General features: G+C 48.1%; 1 protein-coding gene across 1 annotated transcript; it reads right to left on the bottom strand.

The window, feature by feature from the left end:
- Nucleotides 1–13,207: 13,207 nt before the first annotated feature.
- On the bottom strand, nucleotides 13,208–20,512 carry b9d2 (B9 domain containing 2). The gene is made up of 4 exons (XM_055663726.1): nucleotides 20,330–20,512; nucleotides 19,412–19,523; nucleotides 17,193–17,318; nucleotides 13,208–15,209 (listed from the first exon to the last, which is right to left on the bottom strand). The coding sequence occupies exons 2-4, from the start codon at nucleotides 19,497–19,499 to the stop codon at nucleotides 14,896–14,898; spliced, it is 528 nt and encodes a 175-aa protein (XP_055519701.1). The 5' UTR covers nucleotides 19,500–19,523; nucleotides 20,330–20,512; the 3' UTR covers nucleotides 13,208–14,895.
- Between the last annotated feature and the right edge of the window lie 396 nt (nucleotides 20,513–20,908).

Genomic DNA, 20,908 nt, shown 5'->3' with positions numbered 1-20,908 from the left:
AGAAAGTGTAAAGGAGATGTGCGGGGCAGATTTATTTACACTGACGCACCCTTTCAGGGACGGTAGTAGAGTTAGATGGATATGCAGGGAACATGGATACGCAGGGAATGGAGGGATAAAGAGATTAGTTTATCTTGACAACATGTTGGGCACAGACATTGTGGGCCGAAGGGCCTGTTTCTCTGCTGCACTGCTCTATGTTCCAAAGTGAAGAAGTTCAGAAGTTCCAGGAGCAGAATTAGACCATTCGGCCCATCAAGTCCAGGGATCTATCGCAGTCGCTGCCTCAAAAAGGCTGGTAGCATCATCAAGGACCCACACCATCCTGGCCACACACTCATCTCCCCGCTACCTTCAGGTAGAAGGTACAGGAGCCTGAAGACTGCAACGACCAGGTTCAGGAATAGCTACTTCCCCACAGCCATCAGGCTATTAAACTCGAACAAAACTCTGAACATTAAAAGCCCATTTTCTGTTTATTTACACTTTATCAGTTTATTTATTCATGTGTGTATATATTTATGCAATGGTATATGGACACACTGATCTGTTTTGTATTCATGCCTACTATGTTCTGTTGTGCTGAAGCAAAGCAAGAATTGCATTGTCCTATCAGGGACACATGACAATAACTCTCTTGAATCTTGAATCTTGAAGTCTACTCCGCCATTCAATTATGGCTGATCTGTCTTTCCCTCTGAACCCCATTCTCCTGCCTTCGCCCCGTATCCCCTGACAAACCCACATGGTATCAGGGAGAACGTGCAGACTCCGCGCAGACAGCACCCGAGGTCAGGATCGAACCCAGGCAGCGGCTCCAACAGCCGCTATATTCTCTCTCCCATAGCGTGTCACAGGAAGTTTTGTGGCATGGCAGGAAGGGGCCCGCCAAACAGGAAGTGGACTGAGCTCTCAGCTATGAACAGCTGGACTAACTCAACCCAGGCTCAAAGAAACAGCGAGAGAGAAACAACAGCAGAAATATGAACTGATAACCATGGCTGGTGGACATTATTCCAACAATACAAAGGACCTACGTTTGCAAAAGGAGTGCAGGAGGATGAGGGATGATCTTACAGTGGTGTATAACAAGGGGGATAGGGTGAAGGCACAGTTTTGGTCACCCTGCTATAGGAAATATATTGTTAATAGACAATAGACAATAGTTGCAGGAGTAGGCCATTCGGCCCTTCGAGCCAGCACCGCCATTCAATGTGATCATGGCTGATCATCCCCAATCAGTACCCCGTTCCTGCCTTCTCCCCATATCCCCTGACTCCGCCATCTTTAAGAGCCCTATCTAGCTCTCTCTTGAAAGCATCCAGAGAACCGGCCTCCACCGCCCTCTGAGGCAGAGAATTCCACAGACTCACCACTCTCTGTGTGAAAGAGATGGAAAGAGGGCAGGGAAGATTTACGAGGATGTTGCCAGAACCTGAGGGTCTGAGCAGTCTAGGATTTTATTCCTTGGAGCGCAGGAGGATGAAAGGAGATCTCATAAGGTCATGGGGAAAGTGAAGTTGGGCCAAAGGGCCTGTTTCCATGCTGCATGGCTTCTATGCTGTAGGACGGAACTGCAGATGCTGGTTTATACTGAAGATAGACACAAAATGCTGGAGTAACTCAGTGGGACAGGCAGGATCTCTGGATAGAAGGAATGGGTGATGTTTCGGGTCGAGACCCTTCTTCAGACAGAGAAGTCTGAAGGTGCTGGAAATGGTGGCAACTTCTGTAGCAAGAGAAGCATTGGTTTAGATTTATGATAGTCACGTGTACCGAGGTACAGGGAACAGCTTTGATCTGCAAGCTGACCAAACAGATCAGATAACACTGTACATAAATGCAACCAAGCCAACCACATGTACAATAGGTAGAGCAAAGGGGAAGGTACAGAGCAAAGACCCTACAGCGAGCAAGATCGCCCACTCGATGAAAAAGACGTAGTACGGTCATGGGCAGATTCGTGGGTAATTCTCGGCCCCCATTTCCGTAACCGGCTTCCGTCTCCGCACCAAAGATCCCGTAGCGGAGCAAAGATACTAGTGCGGAGACGGAAGCCGGTTACGGAAACATCCTCGTAAAAATCAAAGTTCTTTGGTAAAAATCTTCTCCTCATTTTCAGAATTATAATTTATTAACACAAACTGTTCCCCCGCAACGTTGATTACACTGCGAGTCGGGTCGGGTCCGGTTACTGAAATGGATGAAAAAAAGGCCCACGTTCCGCTCCGTTGCGTACTACACATCAGCCCATTGCATTTAGAAGGAGTGGTCTATCTTGCTCCGCTATAGGATCTTTGGTACAGAGTACTGGATATGGAAAAGAGATTTAAAAGGGTGGGATGATCGTATCAGATGATCCCCTGGGACCTGCAAGCAAAGAGATTCCACACTCTGGCACCACCCTGTTGAATGTTGTGGCAAATAACCAGATAGACAAAAGAGACAGAAGGCGTCTCAGAATTTCTCTGCCGCCCAGATCAATGGCACTCTATCGCCACATGTACCTGGGTACAATGAAGTGCTTCATTTTGTATACAATATCATACAGCAGACCTCACCTAGGCAGTACACAAGTGTTGCCACATTCTGGCAAAGACAAATTTGTGAAAGTTGCCCATCACTGCCTGTTTACCGAAGGTACACAAAAATGCTGGAAGGAAATAGGCAACGTTTCGGGCCGAAACCCTTGGGTTTCGGCCCGAAACGTTGCCTATTTCCTTCGCTCCATAGATGCTGCTGCGCCCGCTGAGTTTCTCCAGCATTTTTATCTACCTTCGATTTTCCAGCATCTGCAGTTCTTTCTTAAACACTGCCTGTTTACCGATGTATTCAAGAGAAAGAGTTAGATTTAGCTCTTGGGGCTAACAGAACCACGGGATATATGGGGAGAAAGCAGGAGCGGGGTACTGATTTCGGTTGATTGGCCTTGATCTTATTGAATGACAGTGCTGGCTCGAAGGGCCGAATGGCCTACTCCTGCACCTATTTTCTATCTTTCTATGTTTAATGACGGAGCTGAGTATACTGGAGGCTGATATTTAAATGTTATCAGCTCGTTCTGTTTCTAAGCTGTATCACTCATCCACTAACTCCCTCTGGTGGTGCGTTCCATGCAATCGCCACATTGTGTGAAAAAGACTGTAGTTGAACAGAACTGGATAGACTTGGTTTATACTCTCTAGAATTTAGGAGATTGAGAGGGGATCTTATAGAAACTTACAAAATTCTTAAGGGGTTGGACAGGCTAGATGGAGGAAGATTGTTCCCGATGTTGGGGAAGTCCAGGACAAGGGGTCACAGCTTAAGGATAAGGGGGAAATCCTTTAGAACCGAGATGAGAGAGAACTTTTTTCACACAGAGAGTGGTGAATCTCTGGAACTCTCTGCCACAGAGGGTAGTTGAGGCCAGTTCATTGGCTATATTTAAGAGGGAGTTAGATGTGGCCCTTGTGGCCAAGGGGATCAGAGGGTATGGAGAGAAGGCAGGTACGGGATACTGAGTTGGATGATCAGCCATGATCATATTGAATGGTGGTGCAGGCTCGAAGGGCCGAAAGGCCTACTCCTGCCCCTAATTTCTATGTTTCTATGTTTCTAACAGAACAGAAGCGGAATAGATAGGGTAGACTGTCAGACCCTATTTCCCAGGATGGAAATATTGAATAACAGAGGCCAAGTTTTAAGATGAGAGTGACATAGTTCAAAGGAGATGTGTGGGGTAAGTCTTTTTCACACAAAGTGGCGTTTGCCTGGAACGCACCACCAGAGAGGGTGGTAGTGGATGAGTCATAGAGTGATACAGCGTGGAAACAGACCCTTTGGCCGAACGTGCCCACACCGCCCAACATGTCCCAGCGACACTAGTCCCACCTGCCCATGTTTGGTCCACATCCCTCCAAACCTGTCCTATCCATGTACCTGTCTGTTTAGACATAGAAACATAGAAACATAGAAATTAGGTGCAGGAGTAGGCCATTCGGCCCTTCGAGCCTGCACCGCCATTCAATATGATCATGGCTGATCATCCAACTCAGTATCCTGTACCTGCCTTCTCTCCATACCCTCTGATCCCCTTGGCCACAAGGGCCACATCTAACTCCCTCTTAAATATAGCAATGTTTCTTAAACATTGCGATCTTCCCTGCCTCAACTACTTCCTCTGGCACACAAAATTCCTGGAGAAACTCAGCGGGTGCAGCAGCATCTATGGAGCGAAGAAAATAGGCGACGTTTCGGGCCGAAACCCTTCTTCAGACTGATGGGGGGTGGGAGGGGAGAAGGAAGGAAAAAGGCGAGAAGGAGGAGCCTGAGGGCGGTGGGATGGGAGGAGACAGCTCGAGGGTTAAGGAAGGGGAGGAGACAGCAAGGGCAAATGCAGCAAAATGGGAGAATTCAACATTCATGCCATCAGGATGCAAGCTGCCCAGGCGGAATACGAGGTGCTGTTCCTCCAATTTCCGGTGTTGCTCACTCTGGCAATGGAGGAGACCCAGGACAGAGAGGTCGGATTGGGAATGGGAGGGGAAGTTGAAGTGCTGAGCCACCGGGAGTTCAGGTAGGTTCTTGCGGACTGAGCGGAGGTGTTCGGCGAAACGATCGCCCAACCGCTGCTTAGTCTCACCGATGTAAATCAGCTGACATCTAGAGCAGCGGATGAAGGGTTTCGGCCCGAAACGTCGCCTATTTTCTTCACTCCATAGATGCTGCTGCACCCGCTGGGTTTCTCCAGCAATTATGTGCACCTTCGATCTTCCAGCATCTGCAGTTCCTTCTTGAATACTTCCTCGGGCAGCTCTCCCAGTTTTCTCCGGGTGCTCCGATAGCCCTCCCATGTCCCAAGGATGTGCAGGTTCGTAGGTTAATTGGCATCTGTGAATTGTCCCTAGTGTGCAGGATAGAACTAGTGGACGGGTGATGAGTGGTCAGCATGGACTCGGTTTGTATGAGGTATCTCTAAACTAAACACTTCCTTAATACAGATCAAAGGTGGCAGTAGCTTGTTTGTTCCATACACCCACCACCCTTTGTATGAAAAAGATACCCTTCAGATTCCTATTAAATCTTGTCCCCTTCACCTGAAATCACCTCAATTCACCTACTCTGGGCAAGAGACTCTGTGTATCTTTATAGGAAGATAGGATGGTGAAATTTAAGAGGCTCTTAGAGAGGCACATGAATATGCAGGGAATGGAGGGATATGGATTATATCAGCCAGATAAAAGTTGGTCGGCAACATGTTCAGTATAGCCATTATAGGCCGATAGCTATTTCTATGATGTGCTATGCTTTGTTCTATGAAAACAAAAGTGCAACAACTGTGACCAAGTGACATGTCATTAAATGATGAGTCCTCTTGGGGTTACTGTAACCTCTTGAAGCAAATATTTAAAGTTTCTCTCCGGACTGAAGCTCCACCAAGTGTTATTGACCTCAACAGAAGGTTACACAGAAAAGCTGGAGAAACTCAGCGGGTGCAGCAGCATCTATGGAGCGAAGGAAATAGGCAACGTTTCGGGCCGAAACCCTTCTTCAGACTGATCAGGGGTGGGGGTGGGTGGGGACAAGAAAGGGAAAAGGAGGAGTAGCCGGAAGGCTGGAGGGTGGGAGGAGACAGCAGGGGAGCTGAGGAAGGGGAGGAGACAGCAAGGACTAACAGAATTGGGAGAAGTCGATGTTCATGCCCCCGGGGTGCAGACTCCCCAAACGGAATATGAGGTGCTGTTCCTCCAATTTCCGGTGCTGCTCGCTGTGGCCATGGAGGAGACCCAGGACAGAGAGGTCGGAGACGGAGTGGGAGGGGGAGTTGAAGTGCTGAGCCACCGGGAGGTCAGCTAGGTTATTGCGGACCGAGCGGAGGTGTTCGGCGAAACGATCGCCCAACCTCCGCTTGGTCTCACCGATATAGATCTGCTGACATCTAGAGCAGCGGACGCAATAGATGAGGTTGGAAGAGATGCAGGTAAACCTCTGTCGCACCTGGAACGATTGCTTGGGTCCCTGAAAGGAGTTGAGGGGGGAGGTAAAGGGACAAGTGTTGCATCTGCTGCGGCCGCAAGGGAAAGTGCCCGGGGAGGGGGTGGACCGAGAGGGAAGGGAAGAATTGACAAGGGAGTTATGGAGGGAGCGGTCTTTGCGGAAGGCAGATATGGGGGGAGATGGGAAGATGTGGCCAGTAGTGGGGTCACGTTGGAGGTGGCGAAACTGACGGAGGATTATTTTTTGTATGTGATGGCTGGTGGGGTGAAAGGTGAGGACTAGGGGGACTCGGCCCTTGTTGCGAGTGCGGGGATGGGGAGAGAGAGCAGTGTTGCGGGGTATGGAAGAGACCCTGGTGCGAGCCTCATTTATGGTGGAGGAGGGGAACCCCCGTTCCCTGAATAGTGAGGACATTTCAGATGTCCTGGTGTGGAACGCCTCATCCGTGGAGCAGATACGGCGTAGACGGAGAAATTGGGAGTAGGGGATGGAGTCCTTACAGGAAGCAGGTTGGGAAGAAGTGTAGTCCAGATAGCCATGGGAGTCAGTGGGTTTAAGTGTATGTGGTTAGAAGTCTATCACCTGCAATGGAGATAGTGAGGTCAGGAATGGTAGGGAAGTGTCGGAGATGGTCCAGGTGTATTTCAGTGCCGGGTGAAATTAGTGGTGAAGTGGATGAAGTCAGTCAGTTGTGTGTGGGTGCAGGTGGTGGAACAAAAGCAGTCGTCGATGTAGCGGAGGTAGAGGTTGGGGATGGGGCCCTGGTATGTATGGAACAAGGATTGTTTCGACGTAACCTACAAATAGGCAGGCATAGCTGGGGCCCATGCGTGTGCCCATAGCTACGCCTTGTATTTGGAGGAAGTGGGAGGAGTCGAACTCGAAGTTATTGAGGGTAAGGACCAGCTCCGCTAGGCGGAGGAGAGTGTCAGTGGCTGGGTATGGGTTGCTTCTAGGAAGAACCGGAGGGCTGTGAGACCATCGTGGTGGGGGATGGAGGTGTATAGTGATTGGACGTCCATGGTGACTGAGGGGGTGAGGGCCTAGAGAATTGAATGAGCGGAGACGACGGAGAGTGTCTGAGGTGTCTTGGACATAGGTAGGGAGGGATTTAACCAAGGGTGATAGGATGGAGTCAAGGTATTTGGAAATGAGTTCGGTGGGGCACGAACAGGCGGAGACAATGGGTCTTCCGGGACAATCTGGTTTGTGGATTTTAGGGAGAAGGTAAAATCGGGCTGTGCGGGGCTGGGGAACGATGAGGTTGGAGGCTCGGTCGGGTGGGGCATTGGAGTGGATGAAGTTGGTGATGGTGCTGGAGATGGTGGCCTGGTGCTCGTCAGTGGGGTCATGGTCCAGGGGTAAGTAGGAGGAGGTGTCCGATAGTTGGCGCGTGGCCTCAGCTTTGTAGAGATCGGCGCGCCAGACTACCACGGCACCTCCCTTGTCAGCGGGTTTGATAACCAAATCTGGGTTGTTGCGTAGTGAGTCGATGGCAGAGCGTTCCTGTGGTGAGAGATTGGAGTGAGACAGGGGAGTGGAGAAGTTGAGGCGGTTGATGTCGCGACGGCAGTTATTGATAAAAAGTTCTAAAGCCGGAAATTGGCCACGAGGGGGGTTCCACGAGGAGGGGGTGCGTTGGAGACGGGAAAAGGGGTCATCAGTGGGGGGCGAGGACTCCTTCCCATGGAAGAAAGCTGTGAGGCGGAGGCGACGGTAGAAGCGCTCCAAGTCGTGGTGTGCGCGGAATTCATTGAGGTGGGGACGGAGGGGGACAAAGGTAAGACCTCTGTTGAGGACGGACCGTTCGGTGTTGGAGAGGGGGAGGTCGGGGGGGATGGTGAACACTCGACAGGGATGGGGGTTGGGTCCGGAGGAAGGCAGGTGGGGACGAGGCGATGTGTGGTGGGGGGGTGGCACCTAACCCTAACCCTAACCCAAGCGGAGGTTGGGCGATCGTTTCGCCGAACACCTCCGCTCGGTCCGCAATAACCTAGCTGACCTCCCGGTGGCTCAGCACTTCAACTCCCCCTCCCACTCCGTCTCCGACCTCTCTGTCCTGGGTCTCCTCCATGGCCACAGCGAGCAGCACCGGAAATTGGAGGAACAGCACCTCATATTCCGTTTGGGGAGTCTGCACCCCGGGGGCATGAACATCGACTTCTCCCAATTCTGTTAGTCCTTGCTGTCTCCTCCCCTTCCTCAGCTCCCCTGCTGTCTCCTCCCACCCTCCAGCCTTCCGGCTACTCCTCCTTTTCCCTTTCTTGTCCCCACCCACCCCCACCCCTGATCAGTCTGAAGAAGGGTTTCGGCCCGAAACGTTGCCTATTTCCTTCACTCCATAGATGCTGCTGCACCCGCTGAGTTTCTCCAGCTTTTCTGTGTAAACCTTGACCTCAACAGAGTTCTGCACACTGGTTTGTGGGGTGTGGCTGCCCCCTAGAGCTTGCGACTGGATTTGCTGCATCTGGTCTCTGTGCCCAAATACAAACCGAGTGAATAACCATAGGTCGGACACACAAAGTGCTGGAGTAACTCAGCAGGTCAGGCAGCATCTCTGGAGAAAAAGGATGGGTGACGATTCGGGTCGGAGAGTCCGGGTTCGATCCTGACCTCAGCTGCTGTCTATGTGGAGTTTGTATGTTTTCCCTATGAGTTTGCTCCAGGTGCCCCGATTCTCTCCCATGTCCCAAAGATTTGCAGGTTCTCAGGTTAAATGGCACCTGTAAATTGTCCCTAGTGAGTAGGATAGAACTAGTGTACGGGTGATGAGTGGTCAGCATGGACTTGGTGGGCCGAAGGGCCTGTTTGCACGAGGTATCTCTAAACTAAACACTCCCTTAATACAGATCAAAGGCGGCAGGCAGTAGCTTGTTTGTTTTACTGTCTGGTTGGGCTTTTGTGAGGGATATACTGTATAAGCAGCAATGTGATAAGCAAATAGTGTGGAGATAGAGAGAGATAACGGAAACAGAGAACATGAGAGGGTAGGCAGTGAGAACAAACATAGAAACATAGAAATTAGATGCAGGAGTAGGCCATTCGGCCCTTCGAGCCTGCACCGCCATTCAATATGATCATGGCTGATCATCCAACTCAGTATCCCGTACCTGCCTTCTCTCCATACCCCCCGATTCCCTTAGCCACAAGGGCCACATCTAACTCCCTCTTAAATATAGCCAATAAACTGGCCTCAACTACCCTCTGTGGCAGAGAGTTCCAGAGATTCACCACTCTCTGTGTGAAAAAAGTTCTTCTCATCTCGGTTTTAAAGGATTTCCCCCTTATCCTTAAGCTGTGACCCCTTGTCCTGGACTTCCCTAACATCGGGAACAATCTTCCTGCATCTAGCCTGTCCAACCCCTTAAGAATTTTGTAATTTTGTAACAAGATGGAGATATAGAGACAGGTGGAGTTAGGGCAAGGCGAGGTAAATAGAACAGCATTTCTCATATGAAGCAGAACAAGACCATTCACCCCTTTGAGTCTATGCTAGTTCTCAGAACAATCCATCCGTGACTTTTTGTTAACGTCTCTCCGGTTCTCCTGCCACCCACATACATTGGGGCGAATTAAGTGGCTAATTAACCAACCTGAGTCTTTGGGAGACAAAAGTGCTGGAGAAACTCAGCGGGTGCAGCAGCATCTATGGAGCGAAGGAAATAGGCAACGTTTCGGCACGAAACGTTGCCTATTTCCTTCGCTCCATAGATGCTGCTGCACCCGCTGTGTTTCTCCAGCACTTTTGTCTCCCTTCGATTTTCCAGCATCTTCAGACAATCAGACTTTACCTGGACCTAAACGTTATACCCTTTATCCTGTATCTGTACACTGTGGATGCTTTGATTATAATCATGTACAGTTTAGCTTAGTTTGCGGTCATGTGTACACGAGGTCCAGTGACAAGCTTATATGTTGTATGCTATCTAGCCAGTGGAAGGATTATACATTATTATAATCAAGCCATCCATAGTGTTCAGATACGGGATTAAAGGAATATCCTGTATTTCTTTAGCACAAGATAATGTCCAGTAAAGTCCGATTGAAGATAGTCCGAGGGTTTCCAATGACTTTGATGGCGGCTCAGGATGATCATATAGTTTTTCGCTGACTGGATAGCACACAACGACAAGACTTTTCACTGTACCCCTGTACTCGTGACAATAATGGCAAACTAAACTGAGCCCACTGTCCACTTTAACCCAATGCTTGCCCTGACCTATGGTGTCCATGGAGAGTGTCCTCCGATCCTCTCTGCACTTCGTGGGCAGCAGTAGAGTATCATAGAAACATAGAAATTAGGTGCAGGAGTAGGCCATTCGGCCCTTCGAGCCTGCACCGCCATTCAATATGATCATGGCTGATCATCCAACTCAGTATCCCGTACCTGCCTTCTCTCCATACCCTCTGATCCCCTTAGCCACAAGGGCCACATCTAACTCCCTCTTAAATATAGCCAATGAACTGGCCTCAACTACCCTCTGTGGCAGAGAGTTCCAGAGATTCACCACTCTCTGTGTGAAAAAGGTTCTCTCATCTCAGTTTTAAAGGATTTCCCTCTTATCCTTAAGCTGTGACCCCTTGTCCTGGACTTCCCCAACATCGGGAGCAATCTTCCTGCACCTAGCCTGTCCAACCCCTTAAGAATTTTGTAAGTTTCTATAAGATCCCCTCTCAGTCTCCTAAATTCTAGAGAGTATAAACCAAGTCTATCCAGTCAAAGATAGACACAAAACGCTGGAGTACTCAGCGGGACAGGCAGCATCTCTGGAGAAGGAATGGGTGACGTTTCGGGTCTTCTGAAGAAGGATCCCGACCTGAAACGTCACCCATTCCATCTCTCTAGAGATGCTGCCTATCCGGCTGAGTTACTCCAGCATCTTGTGTCTACCTTCAACAGAAAATGCACATTATTTTGGTAAAACATAAAACACATGGAAACTGCAGGCAAGTGCAGAGATCAAGGATTAGAGCTCTGATCTTTGCTCCTCCAGTAGCTGTACCCTTGTACCTCCATTTCTGGGAATGAGGGTGCCAACTTGAGTTTGGAGTTTAAGACCTGAGCAGTGCCCAAAGCATGGAAACACGCCCTTTGGCCCAACTCAGCCCATTCATTTTAAAGCCAGTGAAAATTTAATCCATCCAATAACAAATAACTCCACGTTTTTTAAATACGGTATTTATTTAGATATATACAATTCACACGTTAATCAAATGTTTAAAAAATCATTTTACATATAGTAATATACCTCTGGTTTTAAAAATAACACTGTGCACATTTCTATTGCATACCAGTCACAGGTGGAGAAATGGGTCCAGTGCTGGTTTAATGGAGGGGGCACAGTGCAGGGTGGAGAGCAAGGATGTGGGAGAGAGGGAAGGAGAGAGAGAAGGGTGCAAGAGGGAGAAAACAAGAGAGAATAGGGGAGAGAGGGGCAAGGGAGAGAAGGGGATGAGTGATGGAGGTAATGAGAGAGAGAAGGGGGTGTGAGAGGAGAGAAAGACGGGGGTGAGAGAGGGAATGAGAGAGAGAAGGTGAGAGAGCAAACAAGAGAGAAGAGGTTGACAGAGAGAACGAGAGAGCGAAGGGGATAGAGAGAACGAGAGAGAGAAGGGGGGTTAGAGAGGAAACAAGAAAGGAGGAACGAGCAATAGAAGGAAAAGGAGAAAGAGAGCACAGTCCAGTTTCTAGAGGCAGAATATAAAAGACACAGTCCAGTCAAGAAGACGAGAAAGAGAACTTGATTGCTTTGGACAAAATACAAATATTAAATGATTGCAGCCGACCTTATTATTTAGCAGATCAGATCGTTGATTAAATGTTGTAATTACACCATGGTTAGATCCTGACTTTGTGCGATCGAGAAACCTGGGTGAAATCAAGTCAGCAGTCATGTTACATGCCTCCTGTTATTTATTTCCTTTGCATTAGTTCTTCAGATATTATCTGTGGTTGGATAGAGGCGAGGTGTCACTGGGGTGCATGTCCACTGATGGCACCTCTCAGTGACATGCACACCAGCATCATTCATGCACCTCCTGTCGATGTACAGCATCCGCTGTGCAAGTTGGTGTGAGAGAGGGTTCTTCATTGTGTACTAACAACACTGGCAAAGTTTTTAAAAATCATAGAGTTTGTTGTTTGGCTTCAGAATTTTCAATCACTCAACTCCATGAGCAAAACGCAGCCACAAGGTCATGAGCTGGAAGTCATTGAACCACACAAGGCAAATGATGGTGATCAGGGAGGGAGTATTAACCCAACATCAGCACCCAGGCCCTTTGAGGCTGCAAGGACTGTAGGGATTTGTCATTGAGCCCAAGGTATGTGTGGACTTGTGTTGGAAGGAACTGCAGATGCTGGTTTAAACCGAAGACAGACACAAAATGTCGGAGTAACTCAGCGGGACAGGCAGCATCTCTGGAGAGAAGGAAGGGGTGATGTTTCGGGTCGAGACACATTTGCACTTTAGACTGTTTTGACTGTTTCACTGTTCCTTTTATAAATCATGTTTCTCGGGGTATCTAAATCTAAATTTTATTAGTTGTTTTAAGTTATGACATCGGATGGAAGCTGCATACCAAATCTCGTTGCACCTATGTGCAATGACAATAAAATATATTATTATTATTATTCATACTCAGAGGCTATGATCAGCCATGATCACAGTGAATGGTTCGAAGGGCCGGATAGCCTACTCCTGCACCTCTTGTCTATTCCTTCTCTCCAGTGATGCTGTCTGTCCTGCCGAGTCACTCCAGCATTTTGTGTCTCTCTTCGGCATGTGTGGGCTTGCTCTGATGTTTAATTTAGTTTAGAGATACAGCGCGATGTGAAACGGGATTTAGACATCACCGCTCTGCAGCCATTGCAGACCTTGGGAAAGATGAACACAAAGTATTCTGATATGTTGCAGCAATAAATGAATTATCTAGGGATTAAACACAGATAGGTGAAATGAGATAGGACCAGAGTTAAAACAAGTGCCCCAGCCCAATGCGATGGTCAGTGAGTTGGGAAATGGATGTTTGAGATACAGTGTGGAAACAGGACCTTCAGCCCACTGAGTCTGGGCTGAGCAATACTCTAGCACTATTCTACACACTAGGGACAATTAACAGCGGCCAATTAACCTACAAACCTGTAGGCCTTTGGAGTGTGGGAGGAAACGGGAGCACCCGGAGAAAAGCCACACGGTCACGGGGAGTAGGTACAAACTTTACAGACAGCACCCGTAGTCAGGATTGAACCCGGGTCTCTGGCGCCGTGAGGCAGCAACTCTACCGCTGCGCCACCCAGATCAATGCCCATCACGGCAAGTAAATAGGAAGGGAAAAAAGGACATCAGCTGTTATTGCAACAAGTACAAAAGTAGACACACTTTTTATATAAATATATTCATGAGACGACAAACAACAACGGCAAATGCTGGAAACACTCAGCAGGTCGGGCAGCATCTGTGGAAAGGGGAAGAGAGCTGATCATTCAAGTCAAAGATCCGTCAAGAGTATGGGGACAGAGGGAGAAAAGTTAGTTACGTTTTTAGTGTGAGAGAAATCTTGAAAAAAGACACAAAGTGCTGGAGTAATTCAGCGGGTCAGGCACCGACCATGCATATGGGACATTTCGGATCGGGTCTGGAGAAGAGTTCCAACCTGAAACGTCACCAATCCCTGTTCCCCATAAGAGCTGCCTGACCCGCTGAGTTACTCCAGCACTTTGTGCTTTTTGTTGTAAACAAGCATCTGCAGTTCCTTGTGTCTCAGTTAAATCTAACTTTCGTTTTCTGTATTTCAATTCTAACAAAGGGCCTTCTATCTCTCTCCGCAGAAGCTGCCTGGCCCGCTGAATGTTTCCAGCAGTTTCTGTTTTTATTAAAGATTTCGAGCACCTGCATTTTGTTTTTTGCTTTTCATTGGTGAGACCAAGGAGGGAATACGCCATATAGTTTTGGTCGCCTTCTCCAAGGAGAGATGTACTTGCACTGGAGATAGCTCAAGGAGTCGATTAGGTGGATTACTGGGACAAACAGGTTGTCTGATAAAGTATGAGCAGCTTGAATCTACATCCACTGGAGTTTATGAATATTATAGCCAATATTATTCCGAGGACATTTGACAGGTTGGAGGCTGAGAGGATATTACACTGCGAGGAGAAATCTAGAACTAATTTCAATTATAAAGAATCCCACATTTCAGATGGAGATGAGGAGGATATTCCCTCAGGATTATGACTCTGCAATTCTCTATCCTAAAGAGCTGCGGATTCACAGGCTGGGACTGGCAAACGTTGGAACTGTAGGGAGTCATGGATTATGAGGATCACACAGGATGGTGGGGCAGAGACCAAGAGCAAACTAACCATGATCGTATGGAATAACAGAGCAGATTCCATGGCCAACTGGCTCGCTCTCGTTCTTATTTCTTGTTCTTAGACACAGGCACCAAATCCGTGCAGCAGAGCTGGAGTTGAGATCTTTGTGAAGCTTGATTGATTGAACTGATTAATAGATTGATTGATTGATCGACACAGATTGGGAACAGTCCCTACGGCCCACTGAATCCACACTGACCATCGCCCCCCCCCCCGCCCCCGTGTTCACAATAGTTCTGTATTATCCCACTCCCTGCATAATATTGCAGAGACCAATTAACCTACTAACCCGCACGTCTTTCGGAAATGGAGGAAACCCACGCAGTCACACGGGGAGCGTGGAAACCCCACACAGCCAGCACCCGAGGTCAGGATCGAACCTGGGCTCTCTAGTGCTAAGAGGCAGCGGCTCCACCAGTGCTGCATGTGATCGGAGGATCTTCTGAAGACTGTCTCATAGATGGCAGGCGACCGGCGGGAAGTGGGGAGGATCCCTCCTGCCCGGTAAACGTCCACTCCCCGCGACAGTGCCGGCTCACCACTTAGTACTCCACCCCGTAGCGGTCGAAGTTGCGGAGGATGATGTTGAGCTGCAGGTGGACCTTGCCCATGGCCACAGTGTGCAGTCGGTAGCGGTCGGCCCCGGTGTGGATCAGGTCGCTGTGTTTCAGCTGGGGGCCGCCGCCAACAAACATCTGGGACAGCTGCTCCTGCCAGGTGCCCAGAGGCCGCCAGGTGACACAGTCCATCTGGTGGAAGCCTGGGCTGCTGGGGATGTGGCAGAAACCGTAGCCGTAGAGCTCGCTCCGGCCAAAGGAGTCCTGGTGCCAGACCTGCAGGAAGAGTTTGGGCCAGCCTGCAGCAGGCAGAAGGGACAACGGGGTCAGATGGCTGCCCATGCCGAGGATTTCCCCCCCACCCCATCCGCCCAGTTATTGTTCCCTTCCCCTCCCGACGTTACCCGAAGCACAGAACCTCAGGCACCCTCATCACGATGTATGGCGGTGATCTATTAAACCATGAAAGGAAACAAAACAACCCGATCACTACTCTCTCCTGTATCACACCCGACACAAGAGGAGTGCACAGAAACAATAGAGTGCAGGAGTAGGCCATTCGGCCCTTCAAGCCAACACCGCCATTCAATCTGATAATCGCTGATCATCCCCAATCAATACCCCGTTCCTGCCTTCTCCCCATATTCCCTGACTCCGCTATTTTTAAGAGCCCTCTCCAGCTCTCTCTTGAAAGCATCCAGAGAACCTGCCTCCACCTGAGGCAGAGAATTCCACAGACTCACCACTCTCTGTGAGAAAAAGTGTTTCCTCGTCTCCGTCTCTAAATGGCTTACCCCTTATTCTTAAACTGTGGCCCCTGGTTCTAGACTCCCCCAACATTGGGAACATGTTTCCTGCCTCTAGCCTGTCCAAACCCTTAACAATCTTATATGTTTCAATGAGATACCCTCTCATCCTTCTAAACTCCAGAGTATACAAGCCCAGCTGCTCCATTCTCTCAGCATATGACAGTCCCGCTATCCCGGGAATTAACTTTGTAAACGTACGCTGCACTCCCTCAATAGCAAGAAAACCTGGTGACTTTTGGGGCACGGTGCAGACACGAGTCTTTAATGCTCTTTATCTCAACACTGGGATTGTATTATAGACCTCACAATAGTCAGCTTGAATTAGAGGAACAAATGTATTGGGAGATTGCAGATAGCTGTTAAAATCTTGTACTAAACGCTGCATCCTTTATCTATCCAGTGTGGACGACTTGATTGTATTCATGCATACTGTTTACTTTGACTAGCTAACACACAAAAACAAAAGCTTGCCACTATATCTCGGTACCTAACAATAATATAATCAACTAAATAGAATAGTTTGTGAGAGATTTCAACTTTTCTTATATTGACTGGATCACCCAGTGTGTAAAGTGCTTGGATGGGGTGGAATTTGCTCAGTGTTCAAAATAGCTTCCTTAGTCATTATATAGAGGGCCCAGCTGGAGAAGGTGCAACACTGGTGTTTAAGAAGGAACTGCAGATGCTGGAAAATCGAAGGTAGACAAAATGCTGGAGAAACATTGCCTATTTCCTTCACTCCATAGATGCTGCTGCACCCGCTGAGTTTCTCCAGCATTTATGTCTAAGGTGCAACACTGGACCTCCTCTTGGGGAACGAGGTGGGGCAAGTGACTGAAGTGTCAGTGGGGAAGCGCTTTGGGACCAGTGACCATAATTTTATTAATGTTAAAGTTTTCATGGAGAAGGATTAGACTGTTTAGTTTAGAGATGCAGCATGGAAACAGGGCCTTCGGCCCACCAAGTCCACACCAGCCAGCGATCCCCACACATTAACACTAGCTTATACACTAGGGACAATTTTTACTTCTTCTTCTTTCGTGCAGCGTGCACAGCCTAAAGTTGTTGGACAACTTGTTCAATTTGATCTTCCGTTTGTGCACGTCGAGTTGATTGCATTAGTCGAAACAGGGTGGACCACGTGAAAGTTGTAATCTCCCACCCCCCAATTTTTACTGAAGTCGATTAACCTATAAACCTGTCCGTCTTTGGAGTGTGGGAGGAAAGTGGAGCATTGGAGGAAAACCCATACAGGTCACGGGGAGAACGTGCAAACTCCATAGAGACGGCACCTGTGGGCAGGATCAAACCCGGTTCTCTGGCAGTCTAAGGCAGCAGCTCTACCGCTGCATCACCATGCTGCCCCGACTGGCCCAGGGCAATGGGAATAAGGGGCCAACTACTGAGAGTTGAATAGCCTCCTTGAGTGCTCTCTGGTAATCACAGTAAATATATTACCCCAACAAAACTCACCTTGGAGACCTTTGGTTGCATAGTGCACATCAACAGGATGTGACCAGTAGGACATCTCCTTTATTGCTGGGTTGTCCACTTGCGTTTGCCCTTCCCTCAAGCCAGACAGGAGCTTCCAAGCACAACCTGCAGGAAGAAGGAAGTTGATCATAATTAAAGCACGCAACAGATAGAAAATGTGGATAGACACAAAATGCTGGAGTAATTCAGCGCAACAGGCAGTATCTCTGGATGGAAAGAATGGATGACGTTTCGGGTCGAGGCCCTTCTTCAGAAAATGTGGATCTAGTTATTACCACCATGTGAATTATTAAAGAAGAAACACCCAGCAAGTATCTAGGCCTTTTACTATCCTGTTAATAGAAATATAGACTCATGCAACCCAAGAACTAAGCCCTTCTCTGCAACATACTGTCTATCAGGTAAACATCTATACATCTGCAGTTCCTTCTTCAATCAATCAATCAACCTTTATTGTCATCTTGCAAGCAACAGTTGTACAGTGCAAAATGAAAAGACATTTCCCAGGGAATAGCGGAGCATCGCACATGAAATTTAAAACATTTCACACATAATAACACTAAAAAACAATCCAGTCCCTGATGGAACGGTATAAATAGTTAAAAGCAGGTAAAACAACAACGTTAAAATACAGTAAAACCAATCATAAAAATGTCCGGGGCAGCTGATTTGAGTGGCCAGTGCCAGTTATTAAAGTGGCCAGTGCCAGTTATTAAAGTGTCCGTGCCAAGCCGCAGAATCAGGTGACTGTGAGTACAGAGTGACTGTTTAGCAGCCTCACAGCCTGAGGCAGGAAGCTGTTTAGCAGTCTTGTAGTCCGGACTTTGATGCTGCGATATCTCTTGCTTGATGGCAGGAGATCTAGGTGTATGTGGAGGGGGTGCAGTTTGTCCTTAGCAATTCTCTGAGCTTTTTTCAGACAGCGGTTCTGGAACAGTTCTTGTGCCGAGGGTAGGGAGACGCCAATGATCACTACCCCTCAGTACCCTCTGCAGAGCCTTCCTGTCCGAGCAGTTGCAGGTGGAGTACCACGTATTTATGCAGTACGTGCTTAAACAGCCTATTACCTTTGCTCCATAGATGCTGCCGCATCTGCTGAGTTTCTCCAGCACTTTTGTCTACCTTCGATTTTCCAGCATCTGCAGTTCCTTCTTAAACACATCTATATCAATCCACTTTATGTGCTGGTCTGAGGAAGGGTCTCGACCCGAAACGTCACCCATTCCTTCTCTCTGCCTGTTCCACTGATATACTCCAGTATTTTGTGTCTATCTTAGATCAATCATAGTAGTGTCCAAACAACTCTGATTTGTATTCACAGAATATCTGGCTAACTTACTAGCTCGGCCATTTTACAGGTTATGTTTCATATTTCTTTAGAAAATGCACCAAACTAAATTGGGATGTTTTTGCTTTGGATAGGCATGTTTTAGGCCAGAGGTGGAAAAGCGGAAAGTAATCAAACAAAAATTGATACTGTGGGGCGTACAGTGGTGCAGCGCCAGTGTTGCTGCCTCACAGCGCCAGAGTTGCTGAGATAAAGAACAACCACAGTTCAGCCACAGATCAATTCAGTAAATCTTTTCTGAACAACACAGTTCCCTCCATTATTTCCTTCTTGGTGGTTGGGTGCATGGTTGCCACTGGCAAAGTATTTCAGAGGAATGTGCAGGCAGTTAGATTGGAGGAGGGTAGTTCATGAGACAGTGGGCTGCTGAGATGGGGGGAACAATAGACAAGAGGGAAGGAGCAGGGTCATGAAGTAACTCTCGCAATGTTTAAGAAACATTTAGACAGGTGCATGGACAAGTTTAGAGGGATATGGACCAAACGGTGGGACTCGTATAGATGGGACATGTTGGCCAGTGTGGGCAAGTTGGGTCGAAGGACCTGTTTCCACGCTGTATCACTCAATGACTATGAATCTATAATACCTAGTGGAGGAATGTAAGTTTAAGGCCTTGCAGCATGCGTTATGTGATGTCAGTGAGTGCACTTCCTACGGTATTTCATTAACAGTAAGCTGCTTTGGGATGTCCTGAGCTTGTAAAGAACCCATAAGAAATGAAATTAGTTTTCTTCTACCTTAAAAGCAAACGACAAATAAGAACTTGAAGGGTGCATTATCTATAAACCTAGCTTGAATCAACGACCAGGTAACAATCCATAACATCCACAACCCCCAATGAAAGCCTCACCTGCGTGCAGTCCCCATTTGCAGAAGAGACTGTGCTGAGGAAAGCCACTTGCTCCGACAATCTGCCCAATGATATGAAGCTCCGCCATCCTCCTGCACAAAACCGGACGTACCTTTAGAATGAATGAATAATGAATAGGTTTATTGGCCAAGTATTCACATACAAGGAATTTGCCTTGTTGCTCCGCCCGCAAGTGACAATATGACATACAGTGACAGTTAGGAATGACACATAAAACATTAAACATAAACTATAAAACATTATTAATTAATGGAGATGAGGAGGAATTTCTATAGTCAGCGTGGTGAATCTGTGGAAATCATTGGTACGGAGGCTAAGCCATTAGGAGATTGACAGATTCTTGGCTAGTATGGTGTCAAACTTTACGGGGGGGGGGGGGGGGGGGGGGGGGGGGGGGTAGGATAATGGGGTTGGGAGGGAACGATAGATCAGCTATGATTGGATGGTGGAGTAGACTCGATGGGCCGAATGACCTAATTCTGACATACAGTGACAGTTGTGAATGACTCAGAAAATACTAAATATAAATAATATAAAACAATAACGATAAATTAACGTTAAATCATAGAATAGCATCACTTCTTGTGATATGTTTGACTTTGAATGATCAGTATGTCAATATTTCTGAGAATCTAAAAAGAAATATATAAACATTTACTCCAGCATTTTTTGTCTACCTTCGATTTTCCAGCATCTGCAGTTCCTTTTAAGCCACCTACAATATAAATTCCAAAGATCTTATAGCAAGATCTTTGATAAATTCAATTTGGAATATTTTGGAGGACCAAGAGCCTTCTTAAATCTGTAGGGGCGGGATCATGAGCCATCTGGTCCCGCCCCCGAGATGACAGACACGTGGAGCGGCCAATGGGAGCACGCGTGTGGACGCAGACTTACCGGCTGGACCAATCAGCGCGGAGGTGGGCGGGGCTGGCCAGACGCTGGCGCCGACTTGATCCACGACCCCGCCTCTTCTTTCTCCCCCTCTCCTTTTCTCTTTTCTCTTCCTCTCTTCTTCCCTTGTCTCCCTTTTTTTTCTCACTCTCACCCTTCTCTATTTCTCCCACTTTCTCTTTCTCCTGCTCTTCCCTCTTCCTTTTCTCCTCCCCTCTTCCCCTTCAAACTCTCTCCCCTTCTCTCTCTCTGCTTCCCTCCTCTTCCCCCTATCTCCTTCCCTCACTCTATCCTCCTCTTCCCCTCCTCTCCTCCCCCCCCTCCCTCTCTCTCCTCTCTCCCCTCTCCCCCCTCTCCTCGTTCTCCCCTCCCTCCCCTCCGTCGCCCCCCTCTCCCCTCTCTCTCTCCCCATCTGTCTCCCCTCTCTCTCTCTCCCTCTCTCTCTCCCCTCTCTCTCTCTCTCTCTCTCTCTTCCCTTCTCTCTCTCTCTCTTCCCTTCTCCCTCTCTCTCTCTCTCTCTCTCTCTCTCTCTCTCTCTCTCTCTCTCTCTCTCCCTCTCTCTCTCTCTTTCTCTGACTCTCT

Source organism: Leucoraja erinacea, chromosome 38 (assembly GCF_028641065.1).
Source record: "Leucoraja erinacea ecotype New England chromosome 38, Leri_hhj_1, whole genome shotgun sequence".
Taxonomy (NCBI): domain Eukaryota; kingdom Metazoa; phylum Chordata; class Chondrichthyes; order Rajiformes; family Rajidae; genus Leucoraja; species Leucoraja erinaceus.
The sequence above is the reverse complement of the archived record's forward strand: the minus strand, read 5'-3'. Positions and strand labels throughout refer to the sequence as shown.

Coding starts and splice junctions, on each gene's coding strand:
- b9d2 (XM_055663726.1), bottom strand. CDS start 19,499: ATGGCGGAGCTTCATATCATTGGGCAGATTGTCGGAGCAAGTGGCTTT. Junction 17,319..19,411: donor CAAATGGGGACTGCACGCAG/GTGAGGCTTTCA, acceptor TTCTTCCTGCAG/GTTGTGCTTGGAAGCTCCTG. Junction 15,210..17,192: donor TGCAACCAAAGGTCTCCAAG/GTGAGTTTTGTT, acceptor TGCCTGCTGCAG/GCTGGCCCAAACTCTTCCTG.